Raw genomic sequence first — 20,385 nt, 5'->3', positions numbered from 1 at the left:
GTGGGTGTTAGGCTTTCCTGGGAAACCAGGCTTATCTGACTGGCTTACCCATTTGCTCAGCTCTTTTCTACCCTGGGTGAAGGGACTGGATTCTTCTCTTCAGCCCAGACGGGAAGGAGTGGAATGGATAGTACGGAGTTATTTTGTATCTTCTCATGCTTGAGTTTTGGGGAAGGAGAGGAAGTTGAGAAATACTTTCTTGATTGTCTCCTTATTACACAAGCTGCGTTCTTACACCGATCATCTCCATGTATCCTCTTGACAATACTAGGAAGTAGATGTTATCACACTTCACAAATAAGCAGAAGGTTAGCCAATTCTTTTTCTCAGGCTCACGTGGCTTGTGAAGGCATATTATAAAGACCATGCTCTTCTGTGCTCTTTAGGTTGTACACTAAATCCTATTTGCTAAGTAATTTTGTGAGGAATGTTATTCCTAGTTGGAAGATCCCAAAGGATTTATACATTTATTAATATCCATTCATTCCACAGTTACAGTATTCCTACTGTGTACTAGGTATATGGTAGTTGCTGGGATATTATGGCAAAGATCACAGAAGTGCCTCCTAATCTTACAGATTTTGTTGGGGAAATAGACGCTAATGTCATGCAAATGAGTATGTAATTACAAATTGCATAACTGCTCTGTAGTAAGATCTAAGTCTGTTAGAGGTGATCACAAAGTTTCTTCCTAGGAGGTGACATTTCAGCTGAGATCTGAAGGATGAGAATGAGTTAACAAGGCAAAAAGGAGTGGGAGGGATGGGGTTTTGGAGTGATGGTGGGGCCAGAGCCGCAGCCAAGAAAGAATTCCTGTCTTTGGTGACTTTACTAAAGCGCCGGACAGGACCCCTGGGCAGAAGAGCTGCACCGGGGCTGTGTGGAGTGACTGCTCATATACTGTGGAGTTGGGGGAGGGAAAGTCAAGAGGAAGTTCCTTAAAGGGATTTCTGCGTACTAAAGAGGTTTTTCAGATTACTGGTGGCCTAGTTATTGTCAAGGTCAGGCTGCTTTTCCCTCTAGCAAAGCATTATCATTAAGATAGTAGGGCGTTCCTGGAAATTAGGCTCTTGACAAGATTGCCTTTTTCTTGTAATATTACTGATATTTGTAAACTGATGGAGACTCTTATCAGTTTAACATTTGTTTTCTGTACCTTCTTTTGTTCTTGGGCAGCCAGGAGTGCCTGAGGAATGTCAGGCACATCCCACCTGGAAGGGGGTTGTTTGTGTGTGATGCTCCCTCATCAGGAGGAAGGGAGAGGATTCCAGGGAGAGGGAACCTGGCATGCTCAGGAAATAAAGGGAGTCCTTTGTGCTGGCACACAGAGAGAACACAGGCCAAGAGTAGGAAGAGACAAGTGCATAGACCAGATCTGCAGGGTTTTCAGGTGGTATTAAGAGTTGTGCTGGATATCCCACAAGAAATTATCCTGGAAAGACCTGATCTTAGAGATCTTAAGTATTTGATAAAGTTGCCAAGGTAGTATTTTAGTGTGTATTGTCATTATCTCTCTGAATATTTATAGTGGTTTCTTAAAACGTGTTTTCTTGCCTCAACCAAACCTTACTTCATATTTAGAATTCTTCTATCATATTCAGCTTTCCAGTCCTGGCATGTTGTGTAAATCATTTGTAACCACTTTAAGCTTTTTATAACCGTTTATAACCTGAACCTAGATAGAAAACGGTGAAGGTAGGAGTGCGTGGGTGGCTAAGCGGGTTAAGCCTCTCTGCTGGGTGTGAAGCCTACTAAAAAAAACCCAAAAAACAATGAAAGTAAAAATATCTACATTTTAATAAATATTTATCAAATAGCATTGAATTAGTTGCAAACTGCTTAGAGAAGAAAAGCCTAGACATTAAACTTTGGGGAAGAAATATGGAAATAATATTTGTATATAATTTAATGTTGGTGACTTGGCATTTTCTGTTCACTGTTAAGGTCTGGTTGGAATTGCATTTGTGACTTCCCTTTTATTTTTGGTTATACTTAAAGAATAAGAGAGAAACAGGACTTTATTTAAATATGCAGTTGGCTCTTTTTATTTGACTAAAGCAGTAGAAAAGAAAAATTTTGCTCCTACCACGTGGTATATTAATATCATAAATAAAGCATGCATCTGGATTATAATCAAAGTTGGACTTAGGTCCTTCAAGTTCGTCTCTGTTGAAAAGACGGTTTACTTAGAAGTCTGAGCATTTAAACCTATAGTATAATGTCTAAGCCTGAAGTTAACTGACGCAGCCAATTTTCTAACCGGCAAACAAATGAACACCATTACTTTTATCTTGTTACATCATTTGCTGAAAGTAGACCTTTAAAAATGATCACAATAAGCTTTGAAAGTAGGAGCATATGTATTATTGAGAAACTAACTGAATGTTTATTGGGGCAAGGATCATCATCCTCTTACCTTTGTAAAGGATAATATAAATTGTCCAGTTTATTCACCAGTTTACTTCATTGGTGGGAAAGATGCGCCTTCTCTTCTGGAACGTGAGCTTAGTTCTCTTGTCTTCGTGTTGAGTGCCCCACAAGAAGGGCAGGGCACATATAAGCATGCTTGCTCCTGGCATGGGATAATATGATGTTGCAACAAATTCCTGCTGACACATTTTCGATTCCACTTTCCTCTTCTGTCTAGGAAAACTGACATTCCTTCTATACTTTCTAGATAGCAGTAGGTTAAATAAGTACTTCCACTGGTAGTGCTTTCCTGACATGTAAACTAGTAAACTACTGATCAGTTTGAAATGCTAACATTTCTACTTGTCTGTATTGAAAGTAACGGGTGCTTCCCTTTTGACGGAGGGGGGCGGGAGGGAGCATCTGAGAGCTCTTCCCTTACACTGGGTCATTGAATCTCCATTCATGCTGTCAGGACTGGTAATATGCAAGTGTCACCTTTAGTATGTAGATATGAAAATGGCAAATACAGAGAACACACATGATCTGGGCATTCAGAACCCACTCTATGCTGTGTATCACAAAAAGCCTGTGAGGAGAATGTGAGGAAGAGCTGGATGCCCACAGGCATGGGGTGTGGACCCACAGGGTGAACTGCTGGGTACCAGCATTTGTTGATTTTCATCAACGATTTCATCACATGCTGACGTGATGTGTATTCTGTCAGAGACTGTCATGGAATATCCTCCAATACTTTTGGAAAAATATATGATTTGTTCATTTATTCAGAAATTATTTATTGAGTGGTAAGACTGTGTCAAAGCTCTAGGAACCTGAGGATGAAAATGCTTGGTCTGTACCTTCAGTCTCGAGGATAGTTAATGCCAAGATGAAGTTGGACGTAGGGGAAGAAACGCCCAAGTCAGCCTGGATTGTTGGAGAAGTTTCATAGGAAGTTGTCCTTGAGATTGACTCTTACGGGGAGAGGGGAATGTGTCCAGTAAATTAAGTCTACTTATAGGAGTAATACTAACGATGAGAATATTATTAAAGAGGGGTGCCTGTGTGACTCAGTCAGTTGTCAGGTCATGATCTCAGTTTGTGGGCTCAAGTTTCACGTAGGGCTCTCCGCTGACAGCTGAGAGCCTGGAGCCTGCTTCAGATTCTCTCTCTCTCTCTCTCTCTCTCTCTCTCTCTCTCTCTGCCCCCCTGCTTGTTCTCTCTCTCTCTCTCTCAAAAATAAATAACTGAACATTTTTTTAAAATCTTAAAAAAAGGATATTATTAATAAGCAGCTAAGGTTTATTGAAAACTTTGGTGTAACTGTTTTTCTTTTCTTTTCTTTTTTCCTTTTCTTCCTTTTCTTTAAAGTGTTTTACATGTATTAACTTGTTTACTCGTCATAACAACCCTAAGAGATAGTAGACTACAGATAGGAAACAGTCAAAAAGAAGTAGTTTTGTAGCTCACAATCAATCTAGCACGCAGTCACACAGTTAATAATGGTGGAGTTTAAGGCAACTTTGCTTTGTGTGAATAAAATGACTTGCTTTGGTAATGGTAGAACTTGAAACGTTTAGAAGTTCAGGTCTCTGGGTATTTGGCAAGGTTTTGGTTGGTCAGATTGTTATGGGTCAGATCGTGAAGAACCTTGGAGGACATGCTAAAGAATTAAAATTTAGAAGTTAAATTAGAAATGCACACACCAGGTCCTACTTCAAATCTACTGAATCAGAATTTCTCATCTCCAGAAAGCGTCCAAGGGTTTTGTGCCCTGATATGGTCAAATAGTAAGTAGATCTATAGGTTCTAACAGCAGGTGCTGCTATTTATTATATGCCCCAGATTTCTTGGTATTTAGTTGTTGAGTTGAAAATTAATGTAAAATAAGCAATAAGTTATATTTTGTATGACATGGGTTTAATTTGCTTGCAGACTATCTTACATATTGAAAATGTGAAAAATAAAAAGCTGCCTGATAGGGAATTTTTTAATCTTATGCTTATGGCTGATAAGAGATAGTTGAGATTACTCATGTGAGAAAATAGAGCAGTCAGCATGGATAGAAAGCATTGAAATATGAAAACAGCATGAAATTTGAAATATAGTAAGTAAAGAGATTAAGAAGGGCATCTTTAAATACAAAAGGGGACCCAGGGAGAGATTGAGTTTGGGAGCTAAGGAAGGAGGGTTTCATGATGTCTTTATTTTTATTAAATGCATTAGAGAATTTGTATAAGAAAAGGACTAGGAAAAAAAAGTGATGTTGTGAAGAAGAATTTTGGTGGGGTTGAAGACAGATTGGAGTGTACACTTGCCAGTAGGTAGGTAGTAAAAAGGGCTTAGATGACTCTTTGCAAAAACTTGAGTTTAAGAAGGAAAGTGTAGTGATAATTAGAAAAGGCTACAAGGTGAAAACTACTAGCTTCACCCCCCTTTTAAATTTTTTATGTTGGTTTGTTTTTGAGAGAGAGAAACAGAGTGCAAGTGTAGGGAGGAGCAGAGAGAGAGGGAGACACAGAATCTGAAGCAGGCTCCAGGCTCTGAGCTGTCAGCACAGAGCCCAATACAGAGCATGACCTCATGAACTGTGAGATCATGACCTGAACCAAAGTCAGATGCCTAACTGACTGAGCCTCCTAGGCGGCCCTAGCTTTTCCCCCTTTTTATTTAATACTTACTATAAAGAGTGAAACAACACAGATGTAAAAAGTAAAGTTCCCTTTCATCCAAAAACTAAAAGATAAGAAATGTTAACATTTGTCATTATTTTTCAAGCCATGCTTCTATCAATATGTATTTGTAATAAATATGTATGTGTATTTTTAATGAAAATATATTGTAGCTATCTAAATTTTCGTGTATATTTTAATGTATTGGAAACATATCTCTTTCATTACATCTTTTTTTAAACCATTACCTTTTCACAGTTGCCTGGTGTTTCATTGTATGTATATAATAGTTCATGTAATTCAGTGTTTGGCATTTTTGTGTCTCTGGGTACTTCTTCATTTTAACAGTGCTACCGTTAATATCTTTGAGGGTAAGTCTTTTCACACTTTCACAATTACAGATTTTTTATTAATTTCAAATTGTGGAACAGGCTCGCAGGTGGAGTCTTCATTTTCGGGTCTACAAATCAAGTCGATGGACCAATCTTAGATAAAAGGACACACATTTCCATCTTCCTGGGCGGGAGGAGAAAAGTAGCATACAGGTGGATGGTGGGAGAGAGAATGAAAGAGTGCCTTGAGGGAGTAGCCATATGATGCTCTGTTTTGTCTTCAGGCAGGTAATTGAAAGGGCAGGTTGTTAAGGGTGTTGGAAAGGCGTGACGGTTTGAAAATAAAACTACCAAAAAGAAAAGGCAGAGGAGTAGATGGAGGATTGCTGAGCAAGGTTGTGCAGAAGTGGTGTCAAGCACTACGTGTCTCCAGTGGTTCCAGATATCTGGGTTCCACTGCCCTGTCCAGCGGCGTTCAGAGCCCAGGGTTAGGGAGTTGAGAACTCCAGTCATGACTTGTCTATGGTTAGGTAGTTAGAGGTCTGGTAAGTAGTCTGCATGGGCAGAATAGGGGTACAGCCTGACAGAGTTGAAGATGGTGTGGAGAGAGCAGTTAGGTCTCTACAGTCACATGAAGAACGGAATGAAACTTGAAGGGACTATACAAAACACAAAGACTGAAAGAAAGCGTGCGGATTGGCAGGTGTCAGTGAGCAGGAATAAAGGAGTGAAGGTGAAAGGTATAAAACTGTAGCCAGAAAGTGGGTCACTGAGTTGAGACTTTAGAAGGAGAGCAATTACGCTCCAAGTCAAAGTCCAAGGGGTAGCCACGGATTTGGTGAGCTAAAATTAAGGGAAGATGAGGTCATGGAACCATATGCAGCTTAGCATTGTCCATATGGATGTGGGTGATGTGAGGATTTTTAACTAGAGAAGAAGAGAGTGCCCTAGAAATTCCTAATCTTAGATAAATGGCAAAGCAATTGGTAGCTAATGATGTTAAATAATGAAGGTGCTATAGCTGACTGGTCTGGATATTTAGAAAATGTTTATGGAAGATAAAACTGATAATGAATGTGATAATGACTGTTTTGGGAAGTAAATGACATCAAAAGAGCAAATGTGAGCTGCTAGCATGCCAAAAGTCACATTCTAGCTTGAGATGCAAGAGTTGGTTGAGGAGATGGTTAGCCAGACAGTGTCTTTTTCACCCTCTAACACTGGATGTTGGGGAAGACAGGTGCTGGAGTGAATTTTCTTCTGCTAAGCTCACATTGGTCTGGGAGTGTGGTAGGGAACATACATCCTCAGGTCTAAGCCGTTGTCTTGCGAGTGAACATACAGAGTTGAGGACTGTACTCATAAGCACCGTAGCTAGGATGGACGGCTGCTTGCCTCTAGCTGCCATTTTTTGTTAGTTTCTGATTTTGATTTTTTTTTCATGTAAATTTTAAAAGTGATCTAACTGGAAGGAAAAAGATCTGTTGTAAGGGCTGGCTTACCAGAGAAGTTGTTTTAGAGTATGAACGACCTGGTGAAATGCTGGGTTTTGCTTGCTCTAAAACCTTAGATGCAGTTGAAAAATGATGAGCTCAGGATCCAAGATTTCTTGAGTTTGAGGCAGCAGAAACGTTATGGGTCCACAATTAAAATCCAGCTACAGAACCCAGCACCTCTGAGAGGTCTTCTAAGTCTGAGTAATTCTGTCTTCACATCCGAGTTCCTTTCCCTTTTCATCAGCTCCCTAGTGTTTTTAAAGAATTTTCTAATATTTGTGAACTGGGGAACTAGATATGAACTCCTCCTATTCATAGTTCTTTGCAGGCATTTCAGGAGAAATAGGATGGTAATGGAGTAAATGGTGAGTTTAGATATATGAATGACCTTATGAATGATTTTAATTAGAGGAGTAAACAAATATAGAAACAAAATACAGGATTAGGTAGATAGTGAACAAACATCTGAGGGCTCCTCCAGGAACTCCTTCAGAGGCTCTTGGCAGTAGAGAGAGATCTTTAGTAGGGACAGTTGCTTTCAGAGGAATAAGGGTGGAAGCAGCCATTTTATTTAAAAAGTTATTGAGGTTTTAGAAATAACTTCTAGATTCTAGTCTTAAATGTGGGATATTAAGAACATAGTATCGTGCAGTACATGTAGTATTGGCCACATAACGATCACCTTAAATTCGTCTGGCAAAGCACCTTGGTGTAATTGTAATTTGGCATAGTCTAAAATTTTGAAGCCATTTTTTCCTGAATCTGAATTCAGAACTTTCTCCAGGGATTTCTTCCTCCTCCTGTTCACCTTCTTCCCCTTTCACTTCCTCATGATAATTTCACCTGCTTTAGTGTTCAATATGTACAGCACATGCTACCCTTACTCCTGTATCTATTTAAACTTGGTTCTTTGCCTTTTTTCTTTTTTTCTGGCCCTGGCTATTAGGTCCTTTAGCTTAATCATCCGTGTCTGCTTGTACTTGATTGTTTCCCTAAGAACTCTGTAAGCCACAGAGTGAAACTGATTTGGATTTTACAGCCCTGGTGATTTTCCTTCTGGTGTACTACCAAGAAAATGCTATAGCACAGGAGCTGATGAGTCATGTTGTTGGGCTTTTGCTTTCTATTTTGTATTTGAAAAATTAGGTATGGTCGTGAACATGGAAATATCGCCCAATATCATGAGGATAATAACACTACCATAAAATAAAATCATCAGTGTTAGTTTTGCTCTCCGATCACTGCAATGCATTGTGATTTCAAGTAAATTGAGTTCCCCCAGAAAACATTCATTCATGTAAAATTTTGTTTTTGTAAATTTTTATTGCTTGTGCTGGAAGCTGATTAGAATTACTCGGCACCTGCTGCTATGTGTCTGGCATTGTCCTGGGGGCCTCACACCTGTTAAGCCATTAAATCATCCCAGCAGGTTTATATAGTAGGTCTGGATTCTCCCATTTTACTGAAAAGAGATTGAAGCTGAGCGTGTTGAAAGAACTTTTCTTATGCCACTCAGCTAGGAAGGCTGGAATTTGATCTCTGTGGGGGCTGTGACCACAGTAGGCTCCCTAATTGGAGATAGACATGGGAACGTATTAAGGTTTCATTTTGGATTCATACATTTATTTGGATGAGAAATGAAGCCAACTGCTGTTGGTTGAGATGGTAGGCTGTTGGGAATTAATTCAGTTTAGTATTGAGTACAATCTCTGGCAAGATCCCAGTCTTCTGTCACATTGTACTGCCAGATGAAAGGTTACCTTGAGCGTCAGTAATTTCATTTCTACATAGGATAGTTTTTATCATCCAAGGAGATGAATTGTGGGCAAATAAATAAATTCACTGAGGTCATAGTGTATATTTCTCCCAGCTTGTTTGAGACATCACTGGCTTGGTTATTTTATCTTTTAATCCTTGGCATTTGATTCTGGGCCACCAAAGCTGGCCTCTTGGCTGGGCTCCAGCCTCTGCCATTTGTTCCTGCCTTCGCCTCCCCATTACCTACCTCCCCACTGATACTTGCTCATATTTTGCTACTACAGTAGCTTCTGAATCCAATCTCCCTCTTCTTCAGTCTATCCTGCATACTGCCAGTCATAGCAGTTTTTTTCACAATACTAATTTGGCCTCAAAATACTATTGTGCATCATGACATACTCTGATTCTATTTATATGCTGTTCTTGAAATGACAAAATTACGGAGATGGAGAATTGACTAGTGGTTGCCTGGGGTTAAGGATGTTGAGGTGAAGGGAGACAAGTTTGACTCTAATGAGGGTGGCATGAGGCAAATCCTTACCAAATCGCTCCGTAACTTGATATATGATGGTGCATGATGCAAATGTGATTAAATAACAGAGAGCTACACTCCCTTTACTGATGTTGATACTCTGCTTTTGAGACTGTACTATAGATGTATAACATGTAATTGATACGGTAACCTGGATGAAGGCTTCACGAAGCCTCTCTGCTATCTGTGCAACTTCATGTGAACCTACAATTATATAAAAACAAGGAAAAAATACTATTACGCTTTAAAGTGTTTAAGTTGCCTTGTCTATCTTATTCCCTACTTAATATTCTTTGTTTCCTCCTGAATTAATCATTCAAAATCATCTCCTGATTTTTTTTTCTACTTAAATCTTACTTGACATTAACGTAGTATTTGTCATTTATCAGGTTACCAAGAAATGCTTTTTGAATTCATTGAACAAATAAATATGCTTTATGAAAGAACAGTATATCAGTATTTGGTCTCATTACAAACCATCTGTTTTCCTACTCCCTTATTCATTCTTGTCTCTGCCTAATCTCTTTACAGGGGCTAAGCAGCAGGCCAGGGACTTGATTGGTGAAGTCCGGGAGACCTGGGCTTGCCTAGAGGGATTGCATTGTCTGTGGGCACAGCCACATTGCCCAAAGTCCAGTCAGAAATTCTAAAAGGCGGTGGCTCTTTGAGGACTTATGACATAGTGTCATAGGGCTAGATGAGGCAGGAAATGCAAGATATGAACTATGGTGAACCACAACCATTCCATTCATTCAGATTTACTGAGGCTAGTTTTATAGCGCAGTATATGATCTTTCCTGGTGAATGTTCCATCCATGTGTACTTGAAAATAAAAGGATACTCTACAGCAATTGTTTTTTATGAAAATCTATTTCAAGTTTTCTGTGTCTTTAACAATTTGGGTAGGGGGTGTCTAGTTTTATTAATTACTCAAACTTTGTGAAGTTGTACTTTTCTCCTTTTAATTCTGTCAGGTTTTGCCTCGTATATTTTGAAGCTCTGTTACTAGGTGCATACACATTTATGATTGTTGTGCCTTCATCTTGATGAATTGATGCTTTTATCATCATGATGATCTCTTTGTATCTTTGTCTTGAAGTCTTCATTATTAATTTAAACATTTGAGTCTTATGCTTACCATTTGCACGGGTATAACTTCCCTCCTTTACTTTGAATCTGTGCCTTTATATTTAATGTGGATCTCTTAAAGATAGGATAGATTTGGATCTGGCTTTCTTAAATCCATGCTGGCTGGCTTTGCCTTTTAGTCCATTAACATTTAATGCAATCCTTGCTATGATTAGATTCAGGCACCATTTAAAGTTTGTTTTATATTTGTTCCTTCTGTGTTTTGTTCTTCTTTTTTTTACTTTTCTTAGGGGAGGATTAAGTGATTTTAGAATTCTACATCTATCATTTATTGTTTTTTAAGGCTTTTTAAAATTTTTTTGTGATTGTTTTAGGGATTACAGTATATCTCCTTAACTTTTCTTAGAAGTGATTGTTTAGGGTTAGTACTATCACATTTTGTGTAAGATATAAGAACCTTGAAACTATGTATGAGCATTTAATCCCTCCCTGACGTTCTGTTATAATTGTCAGGTGATTACATTTACATATGTTATAAATCCCACAATGAAGTGCTAGAATTTTTACTTTAAACAAGGCATGTATTTTTAAAACAGTAAGAGAAAAATAGTCTTTTATATTTACAATTTCTGGTATTCTTTATTCTTTCTGGATATTTGATTTTCTAATATCATTCACCTGGGAACTTTGTGTGGGATTTTTTCTGCCTTAGGTTTGCTGGGACAGATGTCCACAATTTTCTTTTATCTGTAGGTTTTTAAATTTATCTTCATTTTTAAAGGTCTGTGGCCTGGAGATAGAATTCTGCATTCATAATTCTCAGCCCTCCCTGCCTTGTCCCAGCTCCTTATCATGCTACTGTCCTCTGTCCTCATTGTTTCTTATGAAAATATTGACTCTTATTATTTTCCTGTGTGTAATGGGTCAGTTTTTTCTCTTTTAAAACTGTTTCCTTATATTTGGTTTTCAGCAGTTTGTCTATATGTACCTGGATGTAGCTTCCTTTGTATTTAACCTGTTGGAGTTTTGGGGCTTCTTCAGTCTGTACATCAGTCTTTCACTCAAATTGGAAAATTGCCATCTCTTTTTTTTCCCTGCAGCGTTTTCTCTCTTTTTCCCTCCTGAAACTTTAATTATACAAAATGTTTGCCTTTTTACTAGGCTCCCACAAGATTCTGATGATCTGCTTTTTCTTCTTTGGACTGGACTTTTCCTTTTACTTCTTTAAACATACTTATAATAACTGTTTTAACATCATTGTGAGCTGATTCCAGCACTTTGGTCAAACTTTCCCCTGAATGTAGGTTAGATTTTTCCTGTTTGTTCATATGTCAAGTAAGTTGGATTTCATTGGGATCACTTTGTGAATGACACTTTACAGAGACACTGTTCTCTTTGTTCCTTCAAAGAGAATTGATTTGTCTTAACAGGCAGTTAATTTGGCTGAATGTAAACTAAATTTTGACTGTTCTCTGACGGGTGGCAGTTCCACCAATCCATTCAGAAAGCTAATATTGGATATGGGCTGTGTGTCAGGCAGTAACAGTTGTTTTTAATGTAACCCCATCCTTCTGAGAATAGGAGATCATTTATTTAATCTATACAGTGATGATGAGAGATGGGCTGATGAACTGCAGCGAGTTACACTGTTATCCGTTTGTGAAATCTTTGAAGAAAAGGACATGTTTCAAAAGCACAGCAGACTGTGGCGAAGCAGTATTAAAAACAAATGTTTAAATTCTGGACTACTGTACTAAGTAGGAGGAATACTTTAGTTTTGGTAAAAAAAAAAAAGATGAAGTCTGAGCAGATGACACAAATGATCATAGATGAGGGAATATTAGATATTGCTGAGATAAAAAGATCTGTCTATACTAAAAGTACCACTGTTTGGGGAAAGATATTTCAAAACCCATTTACACTCATGGAAAATACATCTTAGAAATCTGTAAGTTTCCGATGTCAACAATCAAAAGATTCTTTCTAATCCATTTTGGATGTTAGTTATTTATACTTATGTTTATAAAGGTGAATGGGAAATATGACATTGGTTTGTATTTTGTAAAAACATATATTCTGTAGCAGTAACTTGAGCCTTTCTTTTCTCTTTTTTCCTGTTTTAACAGTGTATCCTATTCAGTACATGTATCTGAAGATTATCCAGGTATGCTTTTTTCCTTTCTGCTTTTATTACAAATACTTGTGTCATGTTTCCTTGAAATTTTTTTTTCTTTGGGGGATGGAAAATGTATACAAATATGCCTGGGAGTGAACCGTTGGCAGGGGAAGACTTAAAAATTCCGGAAGAATTCTGTTGGTTGCCTGTGAGACACCTGTCTCACCCTGAGATGCAGTCCAGAGTCAAAATAATTTCCTGATGAAAAGTCGTGTACTTGAGCCCATGTATAGCTTCAGCTTATACATATTTTTCTCATTGCAAGTAAAAAAAAAAAAAAGATTCTCTGAATTGGTTCAGTTGCTGGCTTTGGAACATCATTTGAATTTTCCTAATGTAAAAATAATAGGTAAGAATAGCAGCTAAAATAATAGGTAAAAATAATAGTAGTAGCTAAAAATAGTCTGTCTCCATTTCTCTAAGTATATGTCTCAGTAAACAGTTCTCACAACGATCCTCTGAGATTGTTACAGTAACATCACCATTTTCTTCGTGAATGAACACAGCTAGGAAGAGGAAGAACTGGATTTGAACCCAGGAGTCCAGAGTCTGTGGACTGAACCACTGGACTGGACTAGGGATCTTGTTCATGCACAGCTAGTCTCTCTCACGTCTGTTCCCTGAAATATATTACTAGACCCACAGACACTTCTCCCTAGAAAAGAGAATGTAAGATCACTGCAGATCCATTTTTCTGTCAGTCAAACAAGGGTTTTTTGTCTAGACCGTGGTCAGTTCTGTTTCTAGACACGTGTAACCTCATCAGAGCCCAAGCTGCGTATCCCAGCATTTTAGTGCTGACAGTGTGACACTATATAAACAAGATGTTTCTCTTTAGTATTTTCCTCACAAGTTATCTCTATAATTTTATCTTGAATAAGAGCATAAGTATTGTAGACTTAGTGCATAAAAAGTAACTTGATTAGTTTACCCCGGAGAAAGGAGTATAATGCAAGTATCTATTGTTTATCACATTTTGTGGCAAAAAACAGCAAAGTTTATCTGCTTATATTTCATATACATATTTTACTCTAGCATTCTGACTTAATAAAATCAGGTTGCCACCAAAGTAACTGTTGTGATTTGCCAGTGTCATAAATTAGAAACATAATTCCAATTCTTATTCAGATCTAGCCATTTTATTCATATACTCTGCATGATTTGGATCATATTTTTCTATGTTAAATGACTAGATTGCTGCCGGAGGTCCACTCGGCTGGTCCAGGTCTCCCAGAAGGGGTAGCGGCGTCAGTGAAAAATCCACACAGTTTCTTTCTTTCTTGGTCACCAGCCTGGCATCATCTCTATCTCTCTGGCATCTCTCTGGTATCTCTCTAGCTTGCCAGGTTTTGGGCCTTTATTTATAGACTTAAGTGTTAACATGACATCAAAAAGTGGAATTTTTACAAATAATTCTCAGTAATAAAGATGCTTTGAAAAGGGTGCAGAAACCGGTTTCACAGAGGCATTTCCTCAGAACTCTTCTAATTACAGTGACGTAACTTACACATAAGAAGATAACAGGATATTCTCAGTGAAAAGCAGATAACATACACATTTGTTTGAACCAGTAGTAAATCTTACAACTAAGAAGATAGCAGGAAGTTTTTAGTGAGAAGCACATAGCAAACACATTTTGTAGCAATGATACTAAAATTCAGGCAAAAACAGGGCTAGGAGGCATTCTATTTGGTTGGCTCACCAGAGGAAGACTGTATTTGCGATGGTTAGTAAATAAGCCTTTTGTCAACCTTGTTCTTTAATGTTGAAAGTGTAAGTGCCACAGGCGCCCTAGATGAGCTGGCCTTTGCATAGGAGTTTAAGTTGTAACTACTCTTACCCATCCCCACAAAGGGCACCAAATTAGCATATGTATGCGCAATAACTTATGCCTGGCTCTTATTTGTTTCTATTTCCTAAATTAGGCATTTTCTCCAAGCCAGAGCAAATATTATTCTTGTGTATTCTTGTGTTCTTTAACCCCCCCCTCCCCCCCCCCCCCGTATTATCCATGTCTTAAGTTTGTGAAGCTCAATAGAAGAGCCTTTGGACAAACATCTGCAATGCTTTGTTTAATTTCCTCTTTATAGAGGTGAGAATATGCTTCTTCCCATGAGGTATCTGTGTGGGGAATATGGGTCTGACTTGGAACATTGTGAGGCCTAATCAATAGCAACAGGCTTAATTTCACATGAGCAGTAGTAGCAGAAGGAGATGCTAGTTTCCGTCACTCATGGCAGGAGCCGTGCAACGTCTGCCATTTCCTCACTGTGACTGTGTCCTCTAGCAAGGCTGGTGTGGCTCCCAGCAGATTGCTATAAGCAACTTTGATTATATATATACTTTGAGTATTTTTTTATATACTTTGGGTGCTTTTAAAAAATAATTCGTTCTTGGGGTGCGTGGGTAGCTCAGTCAGTTAAGTGACTTCAGCTCAGGTCATGATCTCATGGTTCATGAGTTCAAGCCCCGTGTTGAGCTCTGTGCTGGCAGCTCAGAGCCTGGAGCCTGCGTCAGATTCTGTGTCTTCCTCTCTCTCAATTCCTCCCCCACTCATGCTCTGTCTCTCTCCCCATCTCAATAAATAAACTTTTAAAAAGTTAAATAAATAAATAAAAATAATTAGTTTATAAGGTAGAATTAAGATGTAAAATTTATTTCTTTAGCATTCATATTAGTAGTTTTGTGGCACTTTGCATCATGCATTTAATCTTTTAAAAAATTTTGTAAGTCATAAACTTCCTTTCAGCTATTTTTCTATGATCTCCTTCTATGTTAAGCATAGTATTCTTTAAAACTTTTGTACAGTTTTACAAGGGAAGTTTTTCATTATTAAAAGGATGCCTATTTTTTTAATAGTAGCATAAAAGGTGTTCTAAGCAACTTTGATTAGAAGAACGAAGACAAGAATTTTTTGTAGATGATTTTGCGATCAGCTGTCTCCTTTATGATATAGGATGTTTTTGATGCTGAATGTTTGCAATATGTTAGGAAATAAAAGTCCCAGTGTTGTAAATATTATAATTATTGTCCTTCTTATCTGAGGCAGCTCGTAGAGATATGAGTCATGAGAGGACTTGAAGTCAGAGTGATAGAAATAATGCCACAAATCAAAGCCCACCTTGAAGACAGTAAGTGAATTATTCTGTAGCACAGGAAATAGGGCAGAAGATGCCCTCAGTAAACCAAGGGAGCCAAATGTTTAGCTCCCTCTTGTGGCCAAGAGGTATCACTGACTTTTCCTCACTCTGCAGGAGGGAGCCCCTCTTGGAAATGCAATATACAAAAATTGAAATTTAAAACACTGGTTATCATTTGTGCTTTTTAAAAATAAATTTCCTTCTTGGAGAAAGTCTGTAGCAACTTTCCACTATAATTTCCTTTCTAAAAATAAAAGGAGTGTAAATACAACACAAGTTTTGGTGTGAGAGAGAGTAATGCATTTTGGGGTAGAATTTTGAATTGGCTGATATAACCAGAACATTGTATACCAAGTATTTTCATACACATAATGGAATAGACTGTAAATTCCAGCCTGTGTATCAGCAGAACAGAGGCAATCATGATACTTCATAATTGAAGAAATGTGCAAAGAGAGGTTAAATAGTATTTTCAAGGACATGCAGTTTGGTGGTAAAACCAAGTCTGTAATTTAGTTCTGATTCCTGTCACTTCTATGAAAGAAGCGGTGGTTGTCATTTTTATGGAACTTCCTTCACCGTGAGTATTACATGATTAAAAGAATTTAAAGTATTACTATGACGATATTTTTCCCATAATTAAGTTTTACATTTATTTGTATTAACAGTTCAGTTAATACACTTGATTCCTCAGGCAGATAATATTATATACGAATTATGTTTACTCTTCCTTTCCAATACTCATCCTTGTGTTTTTTTTTCTCCCATTACACTGCAGAGCTTCCAGAATAATTTTCAATAATTAATATGAAAGTTGGCAGCTTTGTCCTTTTTTCCAAAATTAGTGAGCACGTTTCCATCTACTTTTAGAGAACTATTTTTCTCATTTTACTAAGTTTTTTTTTAAGAATGTGTTTTGGGGTGCTTGGGTGACTCAGTTAAGTCTCCGACTTCAGCTCAGGTCATGATCTCACGGTTCCTGTGTTCCAGCCCCGCGTCGAGCTCTGTGCTGAACAGGTGCTCAGAGTCTGGAGCCTGCTTCGGATTCTGTGTTTCCTCTCTCTGCCCCTCCCCCGCTCACATTCTGTCTCACTCTGTCTCTCAAAAATACATACATGTAAAAATTTTTTTAAAAAAAGAATGAGTTTTAAGTCTTTATCAAATTCTTGTTTAGTATGTATTGAAGTATCACAGATGCTTTCTCCTTTGGAAAACAAGGTCACAACTTATAGCAGATATCTTAATGTTGATCTCTAAGAACTATATGCATTTGGTCATATATTTCGTGGCTAAAGAGTTGGCATTGCTGAAAAAAATGCAGCTATTCTTTGGCATTTTATAGAACATGTCAGCAAATCTCTCAGAGCCTGGTATCTCTTTAGGAATGGTTCTGGGGCAATTGTTATTTTTATTGTTATTTTTCTGCCATGATTATTATATGTTCTGTTTTTCTATTTCTTAGTCATTTCTAAACATGAAAGCTCACTATGTTACTAAAATGTCCCAACCTTTGTAGCAAAAAGTATTTTATTGTTTTCAGCCTGTACATCTGAAAATCTGAATCTTTGTGGTTATTTCTCCTTTCTCATATCTATTGTTTTACATTTGTTCTTGTTTTTTCCTCCTTTTGATTTTTCTTCCCCAAAGTTTACTTACTGTAAAAACCAACTCAGATAGCTTTTCATGTTGTTTTTAAAAATTTCTAAGTCTTGATAGTAATTACTGTCAGTCATCTTGATAGTTCTTTTGTTAATTCTTTCTGCTAATGGTCCCCAGTCCTTTCCCCCACCTTATTTTTTTCTGGATTATATGGGCAAATTAGTTCATCATCTAACTTTGAAAATTTGGAAATTGCTTTGCCCTGTAGAAATCTATGAGCATAATCCTCCAGATTCAGGATTATGTCACTTTGTTTCTTTCCTTAGGGACAGAATCATCACTTTATAATTTTAATCTATTAAGTAACCTGGATCACCTAATGAAATTCAAGTCATCGTATTGTTTTCTGTGAACAAAGAAGGTCTTTACCGAGTATTAAGTATATTTTAAATAACATGTTCATAAATGCAATGCTAAATGATATGTGGGCTTTTTAAAATGAAGAAAGAGAGCAACCTTCTGGTTTACTTGTACTTCCTTATGGAATTTATACAGTAGACAGATTTTTGCTTTTTGAAGGCAAATATATTACTAGTCACAGATAATTGCTTCTGCTGTAACAGAACAGCAGAATTTTTTCTCATCAGTTCCCACCTTTAATTAGGAGGCTCACCTACTGGTGGGTGTGAATTTTCTCATCCCTTTTTTAGGTTTACAAGATACTCTGATTGTTGAGTGACAGTTTTTTAATATTAAAAAAGCATAGCAAAGAACTGATGTTTGAGTTCAGACAGTTTTACCACTTACTAGCCCTGTGTAATTTTTTTTGTTGTTGTTTATTTATTTTTGAGAGAGAGAGGGAGAATGAGCAAGCAGGGGAGGGACAGAGAGAGGGAAACAGAGGATCCAAAGTGGGGGCTCTGAATGACAGCAGAGAGCCCGATGTGGGGCTCAAACTCACCGCGAGATCATGACTTAACTGACTGAGTCCCCCAAGTGCCCCTTAATTACTTAAATAATTTGATGTCTCTGAGCTTTGGCTTCCCCATCTTTACAATAGGGCTAATAGTTGATTGGCTTGAAGATTGACGTGAAGCACATATGTATTACGTAATACAACATTCGGGGGTAGCCAGCTTATATTACAAAACCAATATAGTTATTACTATAATTGTATTATTTTTCTTATGTTACATAGTAATGAATGATGGAATGACTTGCAACATTAAATTATGTTGCATTTGAAATAGAACGGACAAAGTAGTCTAACAGGTACTTTCTCGTAGCCCTCTATTCATCTCTTCCCAGTTGTCCATGGAAGTCCCTGTCATGCTTGCACAGTCTGGTAGGGCAGAGCGGTCACCTTGTTAACAGCCTTTAATAACGATCTGTAGGTCCTCTACAGAACTTACACGGTTAAGGAACCTAGCTGTCCTCAGAAGTTTTGGGGGAGAAAAATTTGGCACCTCTGGAGTCAAATGGGAGAATTCTAGAGAAGGAATTTGAGTTTGGAAAGACTCTATTCAGTCACGGACTCATTCTGTTACCTTAATTCTGTTACTTTAAATGCATTCCTTATCTTTTTTATGTCCTACTTTCTCATGTCTAAACAAAGAAGATTTTATTATTACAAATGTCAAAATGGTTTGAGGGAGGTTTAGAAATGATTATTTAAAGAACAACAAAAAGAGAAAACATGGAATTCATTCATACCGCTGGGACAGTCCTCACGGAGCATCAGGAAAGCCTCACTTTAGAATGAGGGCAACCAGGGCTTAATTAAAAGGGATCAATAGCTAGTTGGTAGTTGGGTCTAGGTTTTATGTGCTTTGTCTACTTTCCTCCCTTTATTTTTCACTTGGGTATACCTGTTTGATCAGGCCTATGATGTTGTAATCATGATTTAATAGATACTGTCATGAAACCTGAAAACATTTTGGCTTGGTAAATTAAGCCAGAAACAGAAATTGAAAGTGTTCAAATGCCTAAACACTAATCAAGATAAACTGGTAAAACAATCTCTTAGAAAATGATGTGTTTGCCTGCATAATCCTGTCTTAAAGCATTACGCAACGTGTGTTCACCAAATTATATTCTCTTGAATCAATGCCGACGGCCTTCTAGTATCAACACTATCTAAGCCATTTGATCCATTAGATCGAGTTATTGACTTCAAAATGCCCTAATTTACTTACCTCCTGGAGCTTTAGTAAAATGCTCCTGGTTCTATGACACTGAGATACTGTGTCCAGTTTGTGCATTTTTCTGGATCTCCCCTTCTAGTTGGTGGTTACCTGTTACTTTTTTGCTTTAATGCTCATTTTTATTTCTAATACTCTTTTTCTTCATAAGTTTGCTTTAAGGAATCAATTATCTACAGGGAAAAACTAATTGAGTTGATTCAGTAGCAAATAACTTTGAATCAGTAAGACTCTGGATGAGGGTGTAAGAAATTGAAATACGGGCTTTAATAGAGGGGTTTTGCTCCTTACCTCAGAGTTTGAGATTATTGACAGAAGAGACTCCAGATAAAGGGTCAGAGTCTCAACCCATATGATGAAACAGTAATCAAAACAAATTTCTATTAAATCTGTTTCATAATTTGTGGTCCCACTTGACAAACACAAAATTACACACCCTCCTCAGTGCTACTTGAAAGTGAAACAGGGAGAAACACGTAATTAAAACAAAGGAATGAGGCACACTTGTTTTGTTTCAAATCTAATCTGCACTCATCTCCTCTCGCCTTCCAGAATAACTGGTAAAGCCTTATGTCTGTTGAGAGTCTTTTGCGACTGTGCTGTGAATACGTCTCCCTCTCATTGACTCCCCGCACTCAAGGTCTAAAAACAGTACAGATGTTTCTTTGGAAACAAAGTAGTGACTCTGATATCTATCAATTAAAGATCATGTTCTCACTGTACTGACACAATATTATGAAAACTTGGCTCAAGATCTTTTATCGTGTGTTCAGTCAGTTGTCAGAATACTCATTTTCTTTTGCAAAAAGTGACACAGGTTTCTATTATTTGTTGGGAATATTTTACACTCTTTATTTTTATATTTTATAGAACATCAGGGAGAGTCTTATAGGACTATAATTAATGAATTGGTGAAGCGTTTGGTAAACAGTGGTCTCACAGATGCCCAGTGATTGCTGAGGTAGAATAAATGGCTGTGTG

At 37.6% G+C, this 20,385-nt stretch overlaps 1 protein-coding gene across 1 annotated transcript in view; it reads left to right on the top strand.

Moving 5' to 3' along the window:
• PARP8 (poly(ADP-ribose) polymerase family member 8) overlaps window positions 1–20,385 on the top strand; it is a 94,433-nt gene that overhangs the window by 4,800 nt on the left and 69,248 nt on the right. Inside the window, exon 2 of the mRNA XM_029940914.1 lies at window positions 12,415–12,452. Coding sequence (XP_029796774.1) covers window positions 12,415–12,452 — 38 coding nt within the window. The remainder of the gene's footprint in view (window positions 1–12,414; window positions 12,453–20,385) is intronic.

Source organism: Suricata suricatta, chromosome 6 (genome assembly GCF_006229205.1).
Source record: "Suricata suricatta isolate VVHF042 chromosome 6, meerkat_22Aug2017_6uvM2_HiC, whole genome shotgun sequence".
NCBI lineage: Eukaryota > Metazoa > Chordata > Mammalia > Carnivora > Herpestidae > Suricata > Suricata suricatta.
Note: the sequence above shows the minus strand (reverse complement) of the source record. Positions and strands in the feature narration are given on the sequence as shown.